The 24,852-nt window shown below is 42.2% G+C and overlaps 1 protein-coding gene across 1 annotated transcript; it reads left to right on the top strand.

The window, feature by feature from the left end:
- The first annotated feature begins 19,611 nt into the window (after nucleotides 1-19,611).
- On the top strand, nucleotides 19,612-20,123 carry LOC123064222 (zinc finger protein 4-like). The gene has a single exon (XM_044487749.1). The coding sequence runs from the start codon at nucleotides 19,647-19,649 to the stop codon at nucleotides 20,010-20,012; it is 366 nt and encodes a 121-aa protein (XP_044343684.1). The 5' UTR covers nucleotides 19,612-19,646; the 3' UTR covers nucleotides 20,013-20,123.
- The last annotated feature ends 4,729 nt before the right edge of the window (nucleotides 20,124-24,852 follow it).

The following is a 24,852-nucleotide window of genomic DNA, read 5'->3' on the forward strand; positions in this document are numbered from 1 at the left end:
CATGGAAAGATGACATCAAGTGGTGATCGTCATCAGATTGTCGTGTGCAAGTTCAGATGGAGCATCACGAAGAGATAAGTGCTTGAATCTTTCCATCCATTGTGGTGTCCAATGGACTTGTGAAGATGAGCCGAAGAGTGGCTCACCCATAGTGGACTATGGGGGAGCAATCATCTAGTCTTCATCGAGCCAACACAATCAAGAAAGGTGGTCCAACTTGAGGGAGTTGAAGATCAGTCATCATCTAGCTCAAGTGGCACCATGTGTCAAGGCAAAGGTTTGCCCCTTGATAGGTTTCTATTTTACCGGGTCTCATGGTAGTTGTGGGAGACCGGGTTATAGGATCGATTGCCGTACTATCAAGGGCGGAACTCGATGAGTTGCTTCGATCGTATCATTCGTAGAGAGATCAAACCATTGCATTCCTTGCATCATGTTTCTTGGTTCTTGTTTGATTCTCTTTGTGAGTCTTAGAGCTTATGGTCATCTTGATGACAAGCTTGAGTCATCGAAAACGGAGTTCGCATGCGTCTTCTATGATGTTTTCGGTGTTGGAGGTTTTACCGGTCTTCTCGGAGGAAGGGTTCTCACCATTTTCTTTTGGGCCTTTTCTCATTTGCTTATTATTGATATTTCTATCAAGATTGTGTTAGCCCTTGTCGTTAGCTTTCCAACAAACTTGGTTTCGTTGAATTCGGAGTCCGTTTGCAAAAGTTGTGGCTGTTTTGGTGAAGGCTGCAGCGCGGTACTACCGCGACTAGAGCGGATGCCATTTTTTACTACCACTCTAGAGTGGTACTACCCGCGGCTCCTGAGCAGTAGTACGCTCCAAGAGCAGTACTACTGTGGCTCCTAAGCGGTAGTACCGCCCCGGACCAAAAACTCGTGTTTTCTCTCTCGTTGGGCTATTTTGAGCGTGCTAAGCGGTAGTACCGTCCTCCAAGCGGTAGTACCGCTTGTGGCACGACCTGAGCACATAACGTTTGGATCGGGATCCTATAAAAGGGGTCTTCTTCCCCATTGAACCTTATCCTTGCGGCTCGTGTCTCTTCCCCATTGTTGACCTTCTTTGAGCTTGCTAACTCTCAATCCCTCCATGGATTCTTGCTAGTTTTTAAGGGAAAAGAGAGAGGAGATCTAGATCCACGTTTCCACCAATCACTTTCTCCTCTAAGTGAGGGAACCCCTTGGATCTAGATCTTGGAGTTCTTCGTGTTCTTCTTTCGTTCTTCCTCTCATTTTCCTCCCTAGCATTAGTTGCTTTGGTGGATTTGGGAGAGAAGGACTTGGGCACTCCATGTGCCCTTGCAATTGCATTTGGTGCATTGGTTTGAGTTCTCCACGGTGATATGTGGAAGTGAAGTTTGAGAAGCTTATTACTCTTGGGTGCTTGGTGCCCTTGAGCTTGTTCCTCTTGGGTGCTTGGGCGCCCTAGACGGTTGGTGGTGTTCGGAGCTCAATCATTGTGGTGTAAAGCTCCGGGCAAGCGTCGGGGTCTCCAATTAGGTTGTGGAGATCACCCCGAGCAATTTGACGGGTACCGGTGACCGCCCCAAGGGTTGCCAAAGTGTACGGGTTCGGTGACTGCCCCCAAGGGTTGCCATTTGTACGGGTTCGGTGACCGCCCTCAAGGGTCCCTTAGTGGAATCACGGCATCTTGCATTGTGCGAGGACGTGAGGAGATTACAGTGGCCCTAGTGGCTTCTTGGGAGCATTGTGCCTCCACACCGCTCCAAACGGAGATTAGCATCCGCAAGGGTGTGAACGGTTGGGAACGTAGTAATTTCAAAATTTTCCTACGCACACGCAAGATCATGGTGATGATATAGCAACGAGGGGAGAGTGTTGTCTACGTACCTCGTAGACCGAAGCGGAAGCGTTGATGCAACATAGAGGAAGTAGTCGTACGTCCTCCGGTTCAACTGATCCAAGTACCGTTACTCCGGCACCTCCGAGTTCTTGACACGCGTACAACTCGATGACGCACCCTCGATCTCCGATCCAGCAGAGGCGCCGAGGGGGAGTTCCGTCAGCATGACGGCGTGGTGACGATCTTGATGTTCTCCTGTTGCAGGGCTTCGCCTAAGCACCGCTACAATATGACCGAGGTGTAATATCATGGAGGGGGGCACCGCACACGGCTAAGGAACGATCAATGATCAACTTGTGTATCCTAGGGTGCCCCTTACCCCCGTATATAAAGGAGGGAGGGAGGAGGTGGCCGGCCCTAGGGGGGCGCGCCATGAGGAGGGGGAAACCTACTCCAAGTAGGTTTCCCTCTCTTTTCCTTATCTTATTTGGAGGGGGAAGGAAAGAGTACTAGTATTAGGAAGTAGTACTAGTAGTAGTAATAGGAAGAGGGGGAAGGAGAAAGGAAAGGGGGGGCCGGCCCCCTCCCCAATTTGGATTGGGCTTGGGGGGCGCGCCCCCTTCCCTTGCTCCTTCTCTCTTCCTCCTACATGGGCCCAATAAGGCCCATATACCTCCCGGGGGGTTCCGGTAACCTTCCGGGGCTCCAAATTCTCCGGAACCTTTTCGGTGTCCAAATATATCCGTCCAATATATCAATCTTTATGTCTCGACCATTTCGAGACTCCTCGTCATGTCCGTAATCATATCCGGGACTCCGAACAACCTTTGGTACATCAAAATACATAAACTCATAATATAACTGTCATCGAAACCTTAAGCGTGCGGACCCTACGGTTCGAGAACGATGTAGACATGACTGAGACACATCTCTGGTCAATAACCAATAGCGGGACCTGGATGCCCATATTGGTTCCTACATATTCTACGAAGATCTTTATCGGTCAAACCGCATAACAACATACGTTGTTCCCTTTGTCATCGGTATGTTACTTGTCCGAGATTCGATCGTCGGTATCCAATACCTAGTTCAATCTCGTTATCGACAAGTCTCTTTACTCGTTCTGTAATACTTCATCTTATAACTAACTCATTAGTTACATGCTTGCAAGGCTTAGGTGAATGAGCATTGCCGAGAGGGCCCAGAGATACCTCTCCGACAATCGAGTGACAAAACCTAATCTCGAATTATGCTAACTCAACATGTACCTTCGGAGACACCTGTAGTACTCCTTTATAATCACCCAGTTACGTTGTGACGTTGGTAGTACCAAAGTGTTCCTCCGGTAAACGGGAGTTACACCAATCTCATAGTTACAGAACATGTTAAGTATCATGAAGAGCAATAGCAGAATACTAAACGATCAACGTGCTAAGCTAACGGGATGGGTCATGTCAATCACTCATTCTACTAATGATGTGAATCCCATTATCAATGAAAACAAATGTCAATGGTTAGGAAACATAACCATCTTTGATTAATGAGCTAGTCAAGTAGAGGCATACTACGTGACTATATGTTTGTTTATGTATTCACACATGTATCATGTTTCCGGTTAATACCAATTCCTAGCATGAATAATAAATTTATCATGATATGAGGAATAAATAATAACTTTATTATTGCTCTAGGGGCATATTTCCTTCATGAACTTCGGGATACACATCGTCTCCGCGTTGCCTCGTTATCTCTTACCCGAGCTCTTTACTTATGCACTTTACTTTGTGATAGCCATATTGTTTCTTGTCATATATCTTGCTATCACCTAAGTAGTTTTTCTTGCTTAGCATAAGTTGTTGGTGCACATAGGTGAGCCTAGTTGTTGTAGGTTTTGTGCTTGACAAATTAACCGCTAGGTTTATTCCGCATTTGTTCAAGCCTCAACCGTAATTATTTTAAAGCGCCTATTCACCCTCCCTCTAGGTGACATCCACGATCTTTCAATTGGTATCAGAGCCTCGTCTCTCTTTGTTGGGCTTAACCGCCTAGAGATAAAGATGTCGACTAGAGGATTAGGATTCTCTAACACTCTTAGTTTCGATGGCACAAATTTTGATGTTTGGGTAATTCGCATGCTTAATCTCTTTAGGGTCATAGACCCAAATTTAGAGCGAATTGTAGATATGGGTTTTCTCCTCCAAAGGATCCCCAAAGATTATCTTTAGAGGATGAGAAAAACTCTTATCTCAATGCTCAAGTTCTAATGTGCTTTTAGATGCTTTGAGCAATGTAGTTATATTTCAACTCATGCCGTTCCGGGATGCTCATGAGTTGTGGACAAGCTTCAAGATAAATATGGTGTGTCCAAGTTTTGTAAGGATGATTGTCTCCCTCCACCTTCGGCCTGTTGTCTTCTCAACTTCTTCTACTTCACCTACAAGTGGTTTGCCACATGGTAATGACATGGTGAGTAGTGGTGTCCATTGCAATGATGATAGTGGGCTTATTGTTGGATAATCCTTCTTCACTTTCTTATTGCAATATTCATCTTTGGACTTTAACACTTCTAGCACTCCAAATGTTTCACATGCTTGTGTTGATAGTCTTGCATATCATGTAGAAATTGCTTGACTAAATCTCATGATGATATGCTTGCTATGTCTTGTTGCCATGATAAAATGCATCTATTTCCTCGAATTGTTGTGCTAACAATGTAGAGGAAACCGAACACTCCATGGAACAAGATGTGGTGTTCAATGGTGCCTCAAGGGATCCTACATCATCATCTATTGCTTTTGCCTTATGGCTAAGGCGTCAAAGGTATCTCCTACTTTGTACCCCAATATGTCTCTTGATGATGATGTTGATACTAATGATGATGAGGATAATGATGAAGAGAATGATAATGTTGCCTCCTTAAAAAGTAAGGGGGAAATGATTTTTAAAGCTCTTCATAAAAATAAAATTGCTCGTTCCAACTTCATGGAAATAATGTCCATTGCCATTGATGGCAAGAAATACATTGAGGAGCTGGAATCTCATCTAGAGGAGCATGAGGTCACCATTGAGAAAATGGAAGCTCATGGGCGTGATTACACAAATGAGATCGCGGAGCTATCTCAAGCTCTTGAACATGAACAAACCACCTCCGAATCTCTTGAGGAGAATTTTGCTCTAGAAATATCTAGAGTGAGGGAATCTCATGATAGAGCTCTTGAGGTGGCCAATGATTTCAAAACTAAAAATGCTAAGCTTGAAGTTTCTCATGCTATACTCCTTGAGGATTTTGAGCACCTCGAAAATGGCTCAAGGGTCATCAAGGGTGAGCTCATCAAACTCACCGAGTCTCATGCCCAACTTGAAGCTTCTTAAAAGAGTTTGCCAAGTTGTCCTCTCCTATTGTTGTAAATGATGATGGTTGTGCTACTAACTCTATTACTTGTGAAGCATCCATTTTGAAGGAGAATGTTGAGCTACCGGCTCAACTTGAGGTGCTATCTAGCAATTATGGGAAATTGGAAGAAAGTCATGAAAAGCTCTCAAGCTCTCATGATGATCTTCTAGTATCCCATAATGTGCTAAAGATAGCTCATGAGGCCAGGATTGCTAAGGTAACATCTTGTGAGCCTCATGTGGATACTAGCACTACTTCTAGTCAAAATAGTATATTGCCATGTGCTAGTCCTTGTAATTCATCTACTCACAATGTTGGTACATCTTGTGATGAATTGCTTTCCTTGCCTTGTTGCTCTAACGATGAAGCTTATACTTCCTCTAGTACTTGTGTTGAGACTAACCATTTAGAGGAAATCAAAGAGCTCAAGGCCCAAGTCACTTCTTTGAAGAAAGACTTGGAAAAGTGTCATGAAGGAAAATTCACACTCAACAATATCTTGAGTGTGCAAAAATCCCCCAATGACAAAGGTGGACTTGGATTCAACTCCAACAAGAAGAAGAAATCCAAGATCAACAAGAAGAAGGGCCAAAAACAAGTCAAGAATTCAGCCAAGATTATTTGCTTCAAGTGCAAAATTGAAGGGCATCATGCTAGATCTTGCCCATTGAAGAAGAAGGCCATTAGTGACAAGCAACAAGGGAAGCGGCTACAAGTGCATTCTCATGCTCAACCTCAATTTGAAGAAAGGCCTCTTCCCAAGAAGACTCAAGCTAATGCTTCTCAAGTTGAGAAATCAAGTGAGAAGAAAGTGAAGAGTAGACGTTGCTATCTATGTCGTGAGAAAGGTCACCTTGCTTCTTCATGCACTAGTGGTAACTTATCCAACCCAATTGTTATTGATGATGTCTATTCTCTTGGGAAGGATAAGGTTGGCAATGTGTTTGCCAAGTTTGTTGGTACTCAAAGTGGTTTGAAGCAAAGAACCATTTGGGTAGCCAAGCCTATTGTGACTAACCTCTTAGGACCCAACTTGGTTGGGGACCAACTAGCTCAAACTTGATCAATAGGTGTTGTTGGAGGGCATTGGAGACTTGGCTACATTATGAAGAATTAAGGGGACTTCATCACTCTTATTGTCTCAAGCCAAGTCAATTGAATCGTCAAGTTTATATCTTATATCCAATGTGCCTCCTTGCGGTAACTTGTACTTAAAATTGCTTACATTGAAAGTTACTTGCCCCTTGCATGTTTTGGTTTTGTTCCTTGCATGTGTTTGTATATGATGTGTCTCCAAATTGCCTTTGTGTATGTTGGTTTGCACATCATGTACTTGTGTGTCGTTCGTTGAGCCTTAGTGCATCTTTTTTATTCTCAGTTGGCTCTTGTGAGAGATTAATGGAATATCCATTATGGGGGAGTGGTGTGCTTTGTGCACCTCACAATCCTATAAATGTGTGCACATGAGTAATACCATCTAGTATTGATATTTCAAGATTATCTAGTCGCTAGGTGGTATATCTCTCATGAGAAATTCAAATTCTAAAAATTCCATTGATTATCTCGTGTTGGATCCTCTTATTGCCTCTTGTTAAGTTTTCTTCATTGGTATCACATTATGGGGGAGTAATATGCTATGTATATTACTAGCCTAGAAAATGTGTACATTTGAGATGTTGTCACCTAGTGTTGATATTGTAGATTATCTTGTTCCTAGGTGGCATGTTAGCTCTACAAGTTGCAATTTGCTTGTGTGTGGTGTGAAGATGATGTTGGATATCCTTGCTATCTACCACCGGGAATTCTTTCCATCTACTTCTTGTCTTTTGACAATTGGTAGTCATTTATGTGTGGTAGAATTTAATTGATCATCTTTACATTGGCTTTTGTTTTTATTTGCCTTTTCTCTAGCCAAGGTTTGTGTCAACTCCCGTTGTCTTCCATACCACTTGTGGATCTTATTAATTTCTTGTTCTTTTCTAGTGTTTTCTAGATATAGTGATAGTGGTGATCCCACCTTGTGCATTTGGTATTCAAAGCAAATTCTCTATAGTGCACAAATCATGGGGGAGCTATCCTATTTTCTTTAGAACACTCTTCTTGTGATCCTTATCAAGTGTGTGTTGGTGGAAGGAAAGCCGTTTTCTTTTGGTACCTTGTGCCATCATGAAACTTTGTTGAGAGCTTGGTTTGTTTGGAACCATCCTCTCATTGGGAGTTTGACATCTTTATTTTAGTGTGTATCGATGGATATCTCATTCCTTGATGTATCTTTAATGATATCTTCCAAGTGATTATTTCTCCATTTGGTATCCTTTTCGCTTGGCATTTCTTTTCGTTTCGGTTCTTGAAAGTTTTGAGCATGCATGTTTACTTCATGTATTTTATTTGGCATGCTTTCTTTCTTTGACCCAATATATAGGGGAAACTCCACCAAGTCTCAAATTGGATGAGATGTCTGATATTTATTTTCATATCTATATGCACATATTTATGTGTAGTTTGTCCTATGTATTGGTGTTTCTAATTATGTGGTCCCAATGAGTTTGGGTACCGTTTAGTTTGTGTTGTTCTTCTAGGAACATTTGGAGATACAATGGATGCTCGGCTCACTCACAAGGAAGGTGTTGTCACCATGTGCATATTGGAGTCAAGCTAGGATGATCAATGAACTAACCTTCAATTGGTATCTACTACATCCTTCCAATGATATCTCGGTAACAAGTATCTATTCATGCTTTCCTCTCTTGCTTTCAACCTTGTGTAGGTTGCATCTTGGCATGATATTCATTTCATATCTTGTGATACTTGTTTCCTTTCTCAAAGCATCCCAACGATGATCTCTTGTTGCTAGTTGTGATGTCTTTGAGGGATGTGTGATTGGAATTCATTTATATACAATAAGACCATATCTAGCCAAGTGCTATGCTTTCAAGCAAATATCTTATTGGTATATTTATGACTTCCTTGTGGATATCTTGTTCCTTCATGTTGTAACTATTTCGGGTGTACATCCTTCTTTGTAGATATATATATATATATATATATATATATATATATATATATATATATATCATGATTTCGTCTACATAGAACCTTATACACTTGAGAGAAATTACATCTCTAGTTGATATCCTTTCTTTCACGCCCACCTGGTCTTTCTTATGTTATTTCTTTGCAGGCTTCGTGAAAGCTTTTGCCTTGAGTGTGTGTCCTCTATCATTGCATATTGATGCACTCTTGTGTGGTGAAGATTATTTTCCTCATGCTTATCTTTATGAGGCTTTTGCCATCTTAATTGGCATCCCTCATCTTGATGAGGCTTTCATCTTCTATCTTCACCACAGGTCGTCACAAGCATAAGTTCTTTATATGCTTATTAGTAAGCTTGTGAACCCATTTGCTAGTTGTGTGTGGGAATTATAGGCCTTGCACCGTGTGCCTCATTCTTTCAAGACTATGTTGATGCTTAATGCTCATCCTAATTTTAGTCTTCTCAAGTGCTTCGCCATGACTCACACACATCATTTTGGTTGAGCCTATTCTTAAGTTGCCTCTTTTACATGTTGCTCAACCATGTGCTTGTTGCAAGTGCTAGGCTTTGTTTCCCATATGCTCACTTGCACTGGATGTGAGTTTCTATTGATTCTGGGGGAGCTATGATCCTATTTTGTGCACTTTGTATTCAAATACAAAAATTCTTATGTGTGCACAAATCATGGGGAGCTTCTCTAGTTTCTTTAGAACAGTCCTTTGCGCTTATCATAATATCTTTATTCTTGTGGCATGTAGGATCATTGGTCTAGTTGGTTCAATTGATATCCGTTGATTGCTTGTTTCAATTGGTATCTTCTGATTGCTTGTGTCTCTCTTTAATATGTCTGTGTGTCATATCTTTTTGTTGCAATCTTTGGGCCTCAATATAGTTTGTCTTCCTCCAAGTATTGGCAGTTGGATATGTGTATTACATTCCACTCTCTTGTTGAGAAATACACAATTTATGGAGGAACACCTTTTATTTTGGCCTTTTTAGCTTTTCACCCATTTTGGCAATCGATGCCAATGGGGGAAGAGTTTCAGAGAGTTTTGTGGAGAAGTCTTCTGAGTTTTCTCCTTGCTTTGGTTTTGGTTCCTAAGCATTTGCATCTCATTCTCATGCATCATTGGTTGTTGCATTGCATGGTGATGCATAATTCCTTGTATAAACTCTCTTAAAAGTTATTGTCATCAATTACCAAAATGGGGGAGATTGAAAGAACATGCGGTGCCCCCATGTTTGGTTTTGGTAATTGATGACAATCTCTATGGACTAATGGTTGTCTTGAGTTATATTTGAAGGATTTGTCCATAGGCTTTTCTTGAAGTCCATGTGCTGGTTTCAAGGAGTTTATGAGTTGACCAAGGGGCTATTAAGGAATTATCCAAAGATTGGTCATGCGGGTGTTGAGCTTATTGCAAGCATGTCTTGAAGAAGAAGGTTGTGTGATCATTCATGTTTACCTTCAATACATCATCCAAATGAAGAGAGTTGCAAAGATTCAAGGTTGATCAAGACTAAGTCAATAGTGAATCAAGTTGATTAACTCACAAAGTGTAGAAGATGTACCGAGAGGGATCAAGTGATCCCATGGTATGGTAAGCATTGTCCATTGCACTTTGTGTACTAACCCATGGTCTATGTGAGAGTTCTATGTGGGGTTAGGTACGTATCCATGGGCTTGCATCAAGAGGAAGATATCATACAACCCATGGAAAGGATGAAATCAAGTGGTGATCGTCATCAAGATTGCCGTGTGCAAGTTCAAGTGGAGCATCACGAAGAGATCAAGTGCTTGAATCTTTCCATCCATTGTGGTGTCAATGGACTTGTGAAGATGAGCCGAAGAGTGGCTCACCCATAGTGGACTATGGGGAGCAATCATCTAGTCTTCATCGAGCCAACACAATCAAGAAAGGTGGTCCAACTTGAGGGAGTGAAGATCGTCATCATCTAGCTCAAGTGGACCATGTGCAAGGCAAAGGTTTGCCCTTGATAGGTTTTCTATTTTACCGGTCTCATGGTAGTTGTGGGAGACCGGGTTATAGGATCGATTGCCGTACTATCAAGGGGGGCTCTCGATGAGTTGCTTGATCGTATCATTCATAGAGAGCTCAAACCATTGCATCCTTGCATCATGTTTCTTGGTTCTTGTTTGATTCTCTTTGTGAGTCTTAGAGCTTATGGTCATCTTGATGACAAGCTTGAGTTCATCGAAAACGGAGTTTGCATGCGTCTTCTATGATGTTTTCGGTGTTGGAGGTTTTACCGGTCTTCTCAGAGGAAGGGTTCTCACCATTTTCTTTTGGGCCTTTTCTCATTTGCTTATTATTGGTATTTCTTTCAAGATTGTGTTAGCCCTTGTCGTTAGCTTTCCAACAAACTTGGTTTCGTTGAATTCGGAGTCCGTTTGCAAAAGTTGTGGCTGTTTTGGTGAAGGCTGCAGCGGTACTACCGCGACTAGAGCGGATGTAATTTTTTACTACCGCTCTAGAGCGGTACTACCGCGGCTCCTGAGCGGTAGTACCGCTCCAGAGCAGTACTACCGTGGCTCCTAAGCGGTAGTACCGCCCCGGACCAAAAACTCGTGTTTTCTCTCTCGATTGGGCTGTTTTGAGCGTGCTAAGCGGTAGTACCGCTCCTCCAAGCGGTAGTACCGCTTGTGCACGACCTGAGCACATAACGGTTGGATTCGGGAGGTCCTATAAAAGGGGGTCTTCTTCCCCATTGAACCTTATCCTTTGAGCTCGTGTTCTTCCCCCATTGTTGACCTTCTTTGAGCTTGCTAACTCTCAATCCCTCCATAGATTCTTGCTAGGTTTTGAGGGAAAAGAGAGAGGAGATCTAGATCCACGTTTCCACCAATCACTTTCTCCTCTAAGTGAGGGGAACCCCTTGGATCTAGATCTTGGAGTTCTTCGTGTTCTTCTTTCGTTCTTCCTCTCATTTTCCTCCCTAGCATTAGTTGCTTTGGTGGGATTTGGGAGAGAAGGACTTGGGCACTCCGTGTGCCCTTGCCATTGCATTTGGTGCATCGGTTTGAGTTCTCCACGGTGATACGTGGAAGTGAAGTTTGAGAAGCTTATTACTCTTGGGTGCTTGGTGCCCTTGAGCTTGTTCCTCTTGGGTGCTTGGGCGCCCTAGACGGTTGGTGGTGTTCGGAGCTCAATCATTATGTGTAAAGCTCCGGGCAAGCGTCGGGGTCTCCAATTAGGTTGTGGAGATCGCCCCGAGCAATTTGACGGGTACCGGTGACCGCCCCCAAGGGTTGCCAAAGTGTACGGGTTAGGTGACTGCCCCCAAGGGTTGCCATTTGTACGGGTTCGGTGACCGCCCTCAAGGGTCCCTTAGTGGAATCACGACATCTTGCATTGTGCGAGGGCGTGAGGAGATTACAGTGGCCCTAGTGGCTTCTTGGGGAGCATTGTGCCTCCACACCGCTCCAAACGGAGATTAGCATCCGCAAGGGTGTGAACTTCGGGATACACGTCGTTTCCGCGTGCCTCGGTTATCTCTTACCCGAGCTCTTTACTTATGCACTTTACTTTGTGATAGCCATATTGTTTCTTGTCATATATCTTGCTATCACCTAAGTAGTTTTTCTTGCTTAGCATAAGTTGTTGGTGCACATAGGTGAGCCTAATTGTTGTAGGTTTTGTGCTTGACAAATTAACCGCTAGGTTTATTCCGCGTTTGTTCAAGCCTCAACCGTTATTATTTTAAAGCGCCTATTCACCCCCCTCTAGGCGACATCCACGATCTTTCACCCTCCACAACCTGGATTGGACCTGAAGGGATTCCAAGGAAAAACTTCACAAGCGGGCTGACTCGTATTGATATGCCTATTGCAAATTCAAGAGCCTTTATGATCCAACCATAGATTACGACCCTTATTTTCCTCAAAATATTCCATGGAGAAGAAGCTCTGAAACCCAATTTTTCTAATGAAACCTATTTGCTTGTCATTTAGAAACTTCACAATTGGCAGAAGCAGATGGACATTTTTTTTCAACACAGATGTAGCATTTTTCAAAAACTGCGATGAGTATTTCAGCAAAAGTGTGATGTTTTAAAGTGTTATGAGCATCTGTTAATTGTCATAACCTTTATTTGAATGGTTTGAAACATTTTTCCAAAATTACACGGGCAAAATTTTATGATGCATACACATTTTTTAAAAAATGTCACAAACATACTCTTCAAATGCGTGTACATTTCTAGAACATGATGAAGAATTTTTTGTATAAAATGAATATTATTTACAAATTACATGAACAATAATTTACATTATGTGAAATCTTTTATTGTGCATTCAATTTTTTTGTGAAAACTTAGAAAAGTAAATTTAAGTATATTTATATTTATAATATTTTGTTAAATTAATAAAATATAATAAAAATAGACAAAATAAAGAAACGAAGCGAACCAACCGCTTCCAACTTGGGTGGCCCGTTTGAGCTCCCTAATTCGAGCGGTTCAACCATCTCGCACCAGGCAAGATATAGGTGCTCCTAAGCCTAACTATCTGTTAGCATTTGTTTATTGAAGGGTCTATGTCGGAAGCGGATTCGGTGAATATGGTTCAATGCACACCCCTTATGAATAGTAAATTCAAAAAATGTTTTTTTGTAATATACTCCCTCCGGTCCTTTTTACTCTGCATATAAGAATTGTCTGAAGTAAAACTTCGTCAAGTTTGACCAATTTTATATGAAAAAATATTAACATCTACAATGCTAAATTTATAAATGTGAAAACTAAAGTCATGATGCATCTAATGTAATTGATTTCACAATCTGAATGTTGGTATTTGTTTTTGTAATTTGGTCAAAGTTTATGAGGTTTGACTTCAGACAAATCTTATATGCGAACTAAAATGGACCGGAGGGAGTACATAGTCAACCACTATACTTGCGTATGTAGTTTCGCGAAGAAATCACATCCGTGGTAATCTAGGAAAAAGTGACAAAATCAAAGCTATATTAGAAAACACTATTGATGAATAGTATGGTCCCCATTGTATTTTCTTCACGAAGAATACCATGGGTGTCAATACATCACGAAACTTCACACATGCGTAAAATGCTCGACTAAGTTTCATACTCCAAAATTTCAGATTGGTTTAATTTTTCTAGTATTTTTTCGAATTTACTATTCACAAGGGTGCGTGTAGAACCATGCTCACCTTTGGATTTTTTGGTCTATGTCTTGCTTTTAGCGAGATAGAAGGATCACCACAACAGACGCTATACAGGGTTGGTCCAGTAGCGTCTTCTTTTATTTGCTTCTACGCTTGGTTCGTTTTTTATTTCTATATTTACATTTTGGGTTTACAATTTCTCATGTATTAAAATGTTCAAAAAATTTCATCAGTTTTCTCCCAGCTTATGCGAGAGTGGTGGTTCACATTTAAAATGTATATCTACATGGGAATTTACTTTACGTTGTTTTTAAAAAATGTTCATCATGCACTAAAAAGATATTCTTGTATTGTGAAAGTTTGTTCATGCTGTTTAGAAAATCTCCATACATTTAAAAAAAATACCATGAAACTTAAAAAATATTAACAAATTTCAAACTATATTCATGACATTTTCTAAAACAGTGTTCGTGACACCATATCATGTTTGCATTCTTCCCTTTCCTCTTCTTATGAAGAGATAATATAGAGCGCCATCTACATGGAGACCCTCCACAACCTGAATTGGAAATTAAGGGATTCCAAGGAAATACTTCACAAGCGGCCTCACTCGAATTGACATGCTTCCTTCAAATTCAAGAGCCTTAGTGTCACAGTTGAAATTATCAACCAACCATAGCATAGACCGTTTATTGAAGCATTTCAAAATATGTTTATGACAGTTCTAAAACAATGTTCTCGAAAATGTAAAAAATGAAACCATTCTCGCATTCTTCCCTCTCATACTATTATGAGCGGATAATTGAGAGCATCATCTACATCGAGACCCTCCACAACTTGAATTGGACTAGTAGGGATTCCAAGTAAAAATTTCACAAGCAGTCTCACTCGAATTGATATGCTTCCTTCAAATTCAGGAGCCTTTATGAGCCAACCATAGCATATCACCCCTATTTACCTCAAAATATTCCATGGACAAGAAGCTCTCAAACCCAATTTTTCTGACAAAACCTATTTGATTGTCACTTAGAAGCTTCATAATTGGCAGAAGGAGGAGAACATCTTATGCCATGATTATTTCAAAACATGTGTGACATTTTTTAAGTGTTATGAGCATCTTTCAAATGTCACAAACTTTATTTGAATGGTGCAAAGTATTTTTCTAAAATATGGGAGAAATGTATCATGATGCATATTTTTTTTCAAAAAATGTCACAAACATACACTTGAAACGTGTGTACATTTCTAGTATATCATGAAGTGTTTTTTATTAAATGAATATTATTTACAAAGTATATGAAGAATTATTTACGTTATGTGAACTTTTTTATTGCGCAGTCAATTTTTTTTTGAAAAATTAGTAAAGTAATTTTAAAGATATTCATATTTCTAATATTCTGAAAGATAATAAAAAATGGACAAAAAAAGAAACGAAGCAAACCAACCCCTTCAAATTTGGGTGGCCCATTTAAAGCGTCCCTGATTCGAGCGGTTCTACCATGCCGCAACAGGCGAGAAGTAGGTGCTCCAAAGCCCAACTATCTATAAGCATTTGTTTGTTGGATGGTATCTTGTCCCACTTTTAGCTAGATAGAAGGATGTCTTCCATAACAGACGCAATAAAGGGTTGGTGTAGTACGTATTTCTTTTATTTGCTTCTACGCTTAGTTCGTTTTCAATTTCTACTTTTATATTTTCGATCTTCGGTTTCTCATGTATTTAAATGTTTTATTTTTGACTCAGTTTGCTCTCAACTTCTGCAAGAGTGGGGTTTTCACATTTAAATTGTATACCTACATGGGAATTTACTTTGTGGTGTCTTTAAAAAATGTTCACAATGCATTAAAAAGATATTCCTGGATTGTGAAAGTTTGATCATGCGAGTTAAAAATCAACATGCAATTAAAAAGAATTCTCATGACACTTAAAAAATATTAACACATTTCAAAACTTGTTCCTCACATTTTCTAAAGCAATGTTCATGACACCACCGTCTTCGCATTCTTCTCTTTCATCTTACTTTGAGGAGATAATAGAGAGCATCATCTACATCGAGACCCTCCATAACCAGAATTCGACACAAAGGGATCCCAAGGAAAAACTTCACAAGCGGCGCCCTCACTCCAATTGATATGCCTCCTTCAAATTCAGGAGGCTTAGTGTCACAGTTGAATTTATCAACCAACCATAGCATACACCCTTTATTCAAACATTTCAAAATATGTTCATGACATTTATAAAAAAATGTTCTTGAAAATGTAAAAAAATGACACCGTTTTTGCATTCTTCCCTCTCCTATTATTATGAGCGGATAATTGAGAGCATCATGTAAATCGAGACCCACCACAACCAGAATTGGACATGAGGAATTCCAAGGAAAAACTTCACACGCAGCCTCATTCAAATTGACATGCCTCCTTCAGATTGAACAACCTTAGTGTGAGAGTTGAACTTATAAACCAACCATAGAATCAGTCCCTTAATCGAACTTTTCAAAAAATATGTTCATGACATTCTTATTCTTTTTTGAAAATGTAAAAACCAACAATGTTTTCGCATTCTTGCCTTTCCTATTATTATGAGCGGATAACTGAGAGTATTATCTACATCGGGACCCTCCACTATCTAGATTGGACCTGAAGGGATTCAAAGGAAAAAAACTTCACAAGCAGCCTCACTCGAATTGATATGCCTCCTTAAAACTCAAGAGCCTTTACGAACTAACCATAGCATACGACCCTTGTCTACCTCAAAATATTTCGAGGACAAGAAGCTATCAAACCCAATTTTTCGGACAAGACCTATATGCTTGCCACTTAGATTTATAACTAGAAATTTTAGTAAGACTGTAAGACCATATTGATCTATTTCTGTGGTATTGGTAATTACTTCGAGCAATCACATGTCATGTTTGTTGGCATTTTTTTTATGACCACCCTGGTTTCAAATCCGAGATCTGTCACTGCTGGGTTCCATCACCCCGTCAAATCGTTCATATGTTGTTCCTTTGTGGCTGGCCAAACTACGTCAGTGCATGTCCAGATATAGCAAGTGGCATGCTTCCTTTTCTGCGGACCTCGCTCCACCATTTTCTACCTGGCAATGTGCAATGAAAGCATATTTACGTTTGAGAGATTTGCTGTCTAGAGCCTACACACATGGAAAGAGCAAGTTCATGCATCATGACCATGGTTTTAAATAGGAGCAATAGCGTGAAAACACATAGGAGAACTCGGGTACCCCCTCCCCCCCATAAAAATCCCGAAACTTTTTATGGAATCAATCATGACCAAGTATTGCAGTCGTATAAAAAGATTAAACAGGGAATGACTTTCATTGTATCGGGGGTTAAAGATTTGCCAAAAAGAACTACATACAAGTACAATTCATGCTATATGTCGTCATAAATTTGTATTTTTCCCTTGAAGTTGACGGGAATCATTCCTTGGCCAAACTTTGTATAAGAGTATAATACCTGATCATATTTGATTCTAAAACAGTTTCGGGATCTTTTGAATTTTTTCTGAATTACTAAATTATTTTTGAATATAACCGGGTGGAGCACCCGAGTGCTCCTAATCCGCTACCGCTATAGCGGAGCTATAACTTCGCTATGGAACAATATAACATTTAGAAGAGATCTTGTGCTAAGGGACTTTAATTGATTCAAAACACATGAAAAAACATTTTAAATAGCGCACTATAGCACCAATGTAATGGGGCTGGCGTTTTGGCTCCCAAGACGCTAGTGCATAACCGGGCTTTAGCACCGGTTCGTAAGGCCCTTTAGTGCCGGTTCTGCAACCGCACCTAAAGTGTGGGGACTAAATGCCCCTCCCCCTTTAGTACCGGTTCAACATGAACCGCCACTAATGGGCCACCACGTGGCACGAGGCGCCCCGTGGTCTGGCGGGGACCTTTAGTCTCGGTTGGTAACTAAAGGATTTTTTTGAAATAAAGCAAAAACAGCCCACCTACTGGGCCGGCACGGCATGCATACGACTAGAAACCCAACCTCTAGTTGGGCCAGGATGCAGGCCCGTATGACCCAGTAGGCCCCACTGGGCAGAAGACTTGCAATAGACCCACAAAGGCTTGCTTAGAGAGGAGCTCGACACAGTAGCTGCGGGCGGGCTTATAAACTGGTGCGAGCTTCTCTCAACTAGCAAGGTGGGACTAAACATTGTGCACTGCAGGAGCGCACCCCTTTAGTACTAGTTGGTGGCACGAACCCGTACGGTCTTTAGTACCGGTTGGAGCCGCCAACCCGTACTAAAGGCCACCACCTCTTTAGTACCGGTTCGTGGCACGAACCGGTACTAAAGGTTCGCCACGAACTGGTACTAATGAGCGCCGCCCGCCTAGCCGTTGGAACCGGCACTAATGGTCACATTAGTACCGGTTCAGTTACAAACCGGGATTAATGAGCTTCACATTAGGCCCTTTTTCTATAGTGAAAGCACATTCCTCCGGGTGAACAGTAACGCAAAAAATTATATTGAATGTTTCCGAAAAATTCTGATTTTTTTTGTAGATGTTGGTGTTAGTGTCGCAAGCATGCATGACAATTTTCATGCGAAACAGAGCGGTGGTGTTTCGTCGGCAAAAAAGAAAAAAAAATTGGTGTTCAATTTTGTTTTTTTCCACAAGCCAAAATGCTTAACCTTTTTGCCTCAAAATTTGCAGGTAGCATTTGCATGTGACTAGGTACACAAAAATTTTTTGTCTTGATTTTTTTTTCATTTCAATTTTTTTGGACCCGGAAGCATGTGCACCTGGGAGCCAAATTAATTAGTTTTCCGCAATGTAACATGCTATAGCGTTTAGAAGAGGTTTGCCGCTAAAAGGCATAGCCCGCTATTTAAAACTATATATGATCATGACCGGGCGCTACTCTGTTACAGGTTCTACCGATCTTAAAGACATTTGAGTGGTTGGTTCTTTGTATTATGTAGGAATTGATTCAAAGACGATTAGCCTGAGGATACAGTGACCCGGATTGTTATTATTTGGATCTCGTTGTGATGCTGCTTCTGCAAATATAGTGTGCGTCGATGTCCTCCCGGAGCAGTATACAGTCGATGAACTGTTGAACTGAACTGGACCCGTGATGAACACCGGCCCCTGACACATGCCGGAGCAGTATATAGTCGATGAACATAGGGGCTGTTTGGTTTGTGATTATGGTTATCACACATAATCACACCTAAGATAAGGAAAGTTTGACCAACATAGATGGTTGTTTGGTTTAAGCCTTACTTTAGGGTCCCACAAGACATACACTTAAAAATATAGAAAGATTTTTTTAGACTTATCAACTTGTGGCTTCCATTTTATCGAATTAAACTTAGGCAATTTTGGCAAGAAGTGTGTGAAAAATGTGGCATTGCAAGGCATAGAACAAAAGCTTGCAGATACCTACGCCCCCAAGTGAAGTGAAGTGTGTGTTGGCGGTGCCTAAGACACTCGGGTCCCGATGATCTGAATGAGTGTGAATCGACGACAACGATGACATGATTGATCGGCGGCTTTCCCAGCTCTGCTGCTCGCGCTGCACGTCTGGTGTTTGCTTGCTCCTCACATGCAAACAATCTTGGGCTAGTGGAGATATGCATATATCGATAGGTCAATAACGCATGATGATGATGATGATGATGATGATCGACAAGGATATATCAGCAACCACGATGTCCCTCGCCGTCGTCGTCGTACGTACGTACGAGCGTTCCTCGGTGGTTGGACGTTAGCTAGCCGGTACTGCTCGCCATGAGTAATGCGGCTCCCAGATATAGGAAGCGGTAGGATTCCATTCACGCACCCATCAACCAGTGCAGTGACTGCACGCCATGAGTGCTGTTGAACCATCATCTCATGCACGCAGGGCAGAAGATGCTCGACAAGGATCACTGCAAAACTGTTGCAGCGGTACTGGAACATCTGTAGCCACGATCGATCCACGTCCACCAATGGACCCTCGCCTCACCCTGTCGTCCGTACCTGCTACGTGTTCCTCCGTCGCTGGCCGGCCATGGCTCACGGTCACGGGGAGTGCCACCAGCAATAACTAATGCGGCTCTCAGATTTAGCAAGTGGCATGCTTCCTTTCCCGCGTCGCTTCAGCAGTACCCATGGGCCATGGCCATCATCTACCAGCTGGCTATAAACCTCCATCGCCGCACCTCAGGCTCAGCTCAGGTCGCTATGTAATGTATACACCGGAGCACCGAGCAGCCTAGCTTCCCCTAGCTTCTTCTTCGGCAGATTGATGGAGACTCAGGCTCCCCCTGCTTCTCTAGACCTGTCTCTGGCACTGGCCACCATGCCACAACCGTTACCACCACCAGCAGCAGCAGCCCCCCCTCTCTCTCTTCAGGCTGCCGGAGATGCCGTTTCTAGCGCTGTCGCTGGCGCCGGTTGGAAGGTCTTCTCCTGCCTCTTCTACGAGAAGAAGTTCCTCAAGTCGCAGGCACTGGGCGGCCACCAGAACGCGCACAGGAAGGACAGGGGCGCCGCCGGCTGGAACGCCAGCCTCTACCTCCCAGCTGCTGACCGCCCCTGGCCGCCGACCACCGCAACGTCTCATCCTGAGATCGGCGACGAGAACCAGCTTGATCTCAGCCTTAAGCTTTAGCTAGCGCGTACGTACGTTTTCTCCTCTTTAACTAGCTAGTGCGTGTGTGCATGTGTTTATATGCGCTAGACATCTCTGGTATGTACTGTACGTACGTATATATATATGAGAGAATGCTGCCCAGTTTGCAAATTTGAATGTACCCATGCAAAAAACCACTCCTTCCGTTCACTGTTATAAAATATTTTGGATATTTCAATACAAAGTACATACATCCAATTTAGAAAAAAAAAGTTAGAACATCTTTATAGTAAATGGAGGGACTATATGGCATGCAACAAACCCCCATTTAAGAAAAACAAATTAATCTCGGACCATGTTTGTGATCGCTACGTTAGGTATTAAAATGTAAGTCTACTACTTTGCAGTAAAAACCCATTATACACCTGAAAAAAAGTGCTCCCTCTAATCATTATTTTCACCTATAAAAAGGGCGTTTATTGAAAAAGGCAAGGTGATACGAAACTAATAATTAGGCCAGGATGTAGGTGACGTGCTGACACAATGTTTTCTTTTCATACATTAAACAATCAAGAATTAACCCTTAGCCCATATTTCCTTGCAAACATCATCATTACTTGTCACAAGTAAGGCATCTAGAGTGCTGGGTTGGCAACCTACTATTAGCTCTGCCTGTGATTTAGAATTGGCAACAGAAACATGTTATACAGAGAAGAGCAAGCACTCACCACATTTAGACCCTGTTCGGAAGCTCTCCAGACTCTCAATTCTGCACCGTGCGAGGAGCTGGGTTCGAACCGCTCCGCGCGATTGTACTGGCGCTCCCTCCGCTTTGGGAGCTGCAGTTGGGGAGTGGAGGGAATCCGAACAGGGCCTTATAGCATGGATGCAACATAATCTTTTTCCTTTGTAGCTAAAACCTCTTTTCACATGTACTTTATCAAATTATATGCCCACTACATTATAATATTAATACAGAACTACACTAAGATCTTTTCCTATTGTTTTCCTGTGTAAAAAGAGACGTTATTTTCTAGTGTTATCTCTAGAAGTAAAATATTCACATTCCTCCAGTTTTGTTAAATTCAAAAGGTTTGCTTAATCTATGTTGTCTAAGATCTGTTACGTCTAAGTTGATGCCTTGAGCCATGTTGAGATTGACATGAGGATGGCAAGTTTTTTTTTTTTTTTGAGAAAGGGTTTCATGAGTTAAGAATATTAGCTTAGAGGGATCGGGACGTTGATATGTACATAAAATATTTCAGTCACCTTACACATACTTGGACCAAAATTCTAACTATACATACAAGAGAAGATGATATCTAGGTATAATAAGAAAACCATTTTATCTTTACCGTTATCGGGCCATCTCCTTGTAGAAAAGATGGCAAAACTCTTTCTTTTTATTTCCCTGCCTTCAATATTTTCTTTTATGATTGTTGAGTATTGCCAAATAAAATACAGAATCAAATCAATCAATTATCATTAATATTTTTGCTTCATTTAGAAAGGACCGAGGTCATCTTGCACTATTGTGCATGTCATAAAAACGGTAGATAGATCAAATATAATCTCGCACTTTTTTGCTTCATTCAATCGGGAATTCACATCATTTTCTCTACTTTGATGTTATTTTAGATGAGGTACACCTGAGATGTGTTCATGTCTGACAGAGGACACATATATATGACCTCTGTTTCCTGGACGAACCATAAATCAACAACGTGCAAACAAACGGTGAACTGGAGTTAAACTACAAACAATAATTAAGCTAACACCCATACAATAACCCAAATTCCAGCCTGTTATTCCTACATAACTAAATTCATAATCCCTACCAACTTATTTCTCTCAACATGCAAAAATCATATCGACATGCAACCATGCGTGGAAATTTTCATTCTATTACACAGCTTATTTTTACTACAGAACAATTAAATACAATAAACGAACTATATTTCTAGTTCACTTTACAAATGACTCTCAGGCAGCCAAGCTCACTTTTACAAATGCCCCACCAACTACCCTCCAAAGCCCCAAGCCAGCACAACCCACCATTGCTACGAAGCTTACTAACTTAGTAGATTTGTTTGTGGCACCGGGCGAAGACAGATCCCACTACTAGCCACCACATCAATAGGAATAGTTGTAACTGAACATGACAAAAGACTACATAGGACGAACTGCGCCCATCCAGGAGGAGGAGCGCCCCACCTTCTAGTACATGTCAAATGTACAAGAAAAATGTCACGTTAAAATCGACGCATGTGAGCACTGGGAGTCCCTTGCGTCGCTCCTCCAGTGCGACCGAGGGTGCTAACCCTAGCCCACGCTGCCTCCACTCCCTCCACTCTTCCCTCTCCTCACGTCGCCCCTAGAGGTGGCCGTCGAGAAAGCCTGCGCCCCACCGTTGAAGGGGGCAGCGGGGATCTCGCGTCCAACGGCCGTGGCGTGACTGCCTAGAGGGGATGTGCACGATGGTGCAAGATGTTAGAGATACGACAAGCAAATCAACTCGATGAAGAATGAAGAACAAGTAGGGAACACGAGATTTAAACGTGGAAACCCCCTCCAACACGAAGGGGAAAAACCCACGGGTGCCAGCCAACCAAACCTCACTATATCGGGGGAGGTTAAAAACACCGATGATTTACAACTGATCAACTTATCCCGTGCAACGGTTTACAAGAGGTATATATAACACAGGTGATGTAGGCCAATACTGATCAAGTTCGGCCCAAGCCTACCGGCGACGGGCCTCGCTCCACTCGCTCATCATAAGTTAGCCTCCTTCTTTATACTTGAATTTGGAGCATAACATAACACAAGATCTTCCTTCGGCGGCTGCTCCTCCTGGCGGCGAGGCATTGCTCTGGTGCTAGAGTGGGGACGGGGGACTCAGCTGGGGTGTGACCATTCTAGAATGCAAGGGCCCCTGGAGCAGCGGCTCCAGACACGGCAGCGATGGTGTCCCCTTCTCCAAGGATGATGGATCAGGAGGAAGCTTCATGTGGCGTTGCCTGGATGTGGCGGATCTAGGGATCCCGTACCTTTGTTCGTCGCTGGATGCGCGTGGCGGCCGGAGCTTTCTCCGCCGTCTACAACGGTTGATGCAGTAGATCTGCAGTCCTCCAGAGTTTGCGAATCAAAAGACTATTGTGGGTTGGGAGGTGCAATTGTAGATGAAAACCTCGCGGACGTCGGTCATGGCGGACGATGGCAGCATATTTGTGTCATTTCTTTGCTGAAGGTATAATTGTTGCAACTATTGTCTTTTCTCCCAGTATGCTCCTAGGGAAACCCTGGATATAGATCTCCCTGATCATACGATGGCAACATGCAGCGCCATTAACCCTCCTGGGGGCATCGTTTTTTTGCACAATGTGCTAGTTGGGGGGTCCTGAGATGGAGTGGCATGGTCTTACGAGTCGAAGACGGTGAGTCTCGGCGGCGTGGTATAGCCGGGTCTCGGTGGCAAACACTTGATGATAGACGAGTGTAGGGAAGTGGCTTGGTTTGATGTCGTGGTGGCATCGACTGCAGGACTTCTCATTGATCCCTGCAACAAAGATGGGTTCGCGAAAGACGGCGGCGAGTTCTGGAGCGTGTGCGTGCGGTGTGTGCTAAGGATCTGCTGGACTGGTGCTCCATTTTAGATGATTTGTATAGGGGTCAAGTCAAGGCCAACGGCCCTAATCATGACCACCATTATCATCAGGCTTTTAGGTGGAGCGACTTTTGTCACCTAGAAGGTGGATTCGAAAGGATCGATGTTTTATTTTGTAAGGCATTATTGAATATATAATAAAATGGTTGTATGTGTTGCTCGATGCAGATGACACGTCTTCAACCTCATTTTGAGAAAAAGGAAAAAGAAAAACAAATATAATTGCTTCCCGCACACCAGTTTAAATCAGCAGGTGAAAAAACATAAACATATGAAAAAAAATTACCTTGCGAACGTCAGATGGAAAGGGGGTGGCAAGCGAAATGTTTATTTTATGCCAGTTTTAGTTGCGAGGTGAGATAAATCGGTAGCAATTTTTAAACCAATTTTGCCTTCTCGGAAAGAAACTGTCATGTGTTCCAAAGAAATTGTCTTCCCTCACAACTTAAAACTGGCAGCCAAATCATTTGTGAAGACCAACCCTCATGACGAACTAGTTCACCAGCTAATGCGGTCCTATATATTCTCATATATTGGTTTGTTTCCATCTAGTGGTCAGGGGTCAAGGCAGTTTTTCCAATTTGTTTTAGATGCTAGAGGTGCTAGGAACTAGAAGTCATTTTCAACTAGGATAGGAAGGCCGAAAGGTGTCTTTTAAAATACACAACATTATATTTTTGACGAAAATAATCTTGATCTATTATTAAAGTTCACCGAAATTAAAAAGTATCTCAAACATATTAAAAATTACATCGAGATTCCAAGAGAACCAAGCAACCAATATTGTCGCCAAAACAAGTTGTCTACGCGCCGCTGTCACCGCTCCCCTACCAGAGCCGGATTGACCTTGTCGATGACAACCGAGAAGTCTTCGTGCACATGCCCGTGCGGACCGGTGCCATGGAGCCGCACTCGTCGCCGCTGAACCTTTGCAAAGATCTGAAGCACTTGACACCAAATATCATGCCATTACGAGAAATCATAACCTCACAGACCCCAGGAGATGACATAAATCTATACCGGAGCTCCATCGACTACGTATATACGGGCGAACTAGATGAGTATCAGAGCACGGAAGTCAAACTCGAAGAAGTAGCATCAGAATCCGCCCGAGCGCCATACCTGCGAGGACTAATAAACCCTAGCCTGAACTACAAACCGGAGCAGAGGCACTGGGATTTCCCTCGCCTTCACTGCCCGTCGGAGTGATAG

This window comes from Triticum aestivum, chromosome 3B (assembly GCF_018294505.1).
Source record: "Triticum aestivum cultivar Chinese Spring chromosome 3B, IWGSC CS RefSeq v2.1, whole genome shotgun sequence".
Lineage (NCBI taxonomy): Eukaryota > Viridiplantae > Streptophyta > Magnoliopsida > Poales > Poaceae > Triticum > Triticum aestivum.

Coding starts and splice junctions, on each gene's coding strand:
- LOC123064222 (XM_044487749.1), top strand. CDS start 19,647: ATGGAGACTCAGGCTCCCCCTGCTTCTCTAGACCTGTCTCTGGCACTG.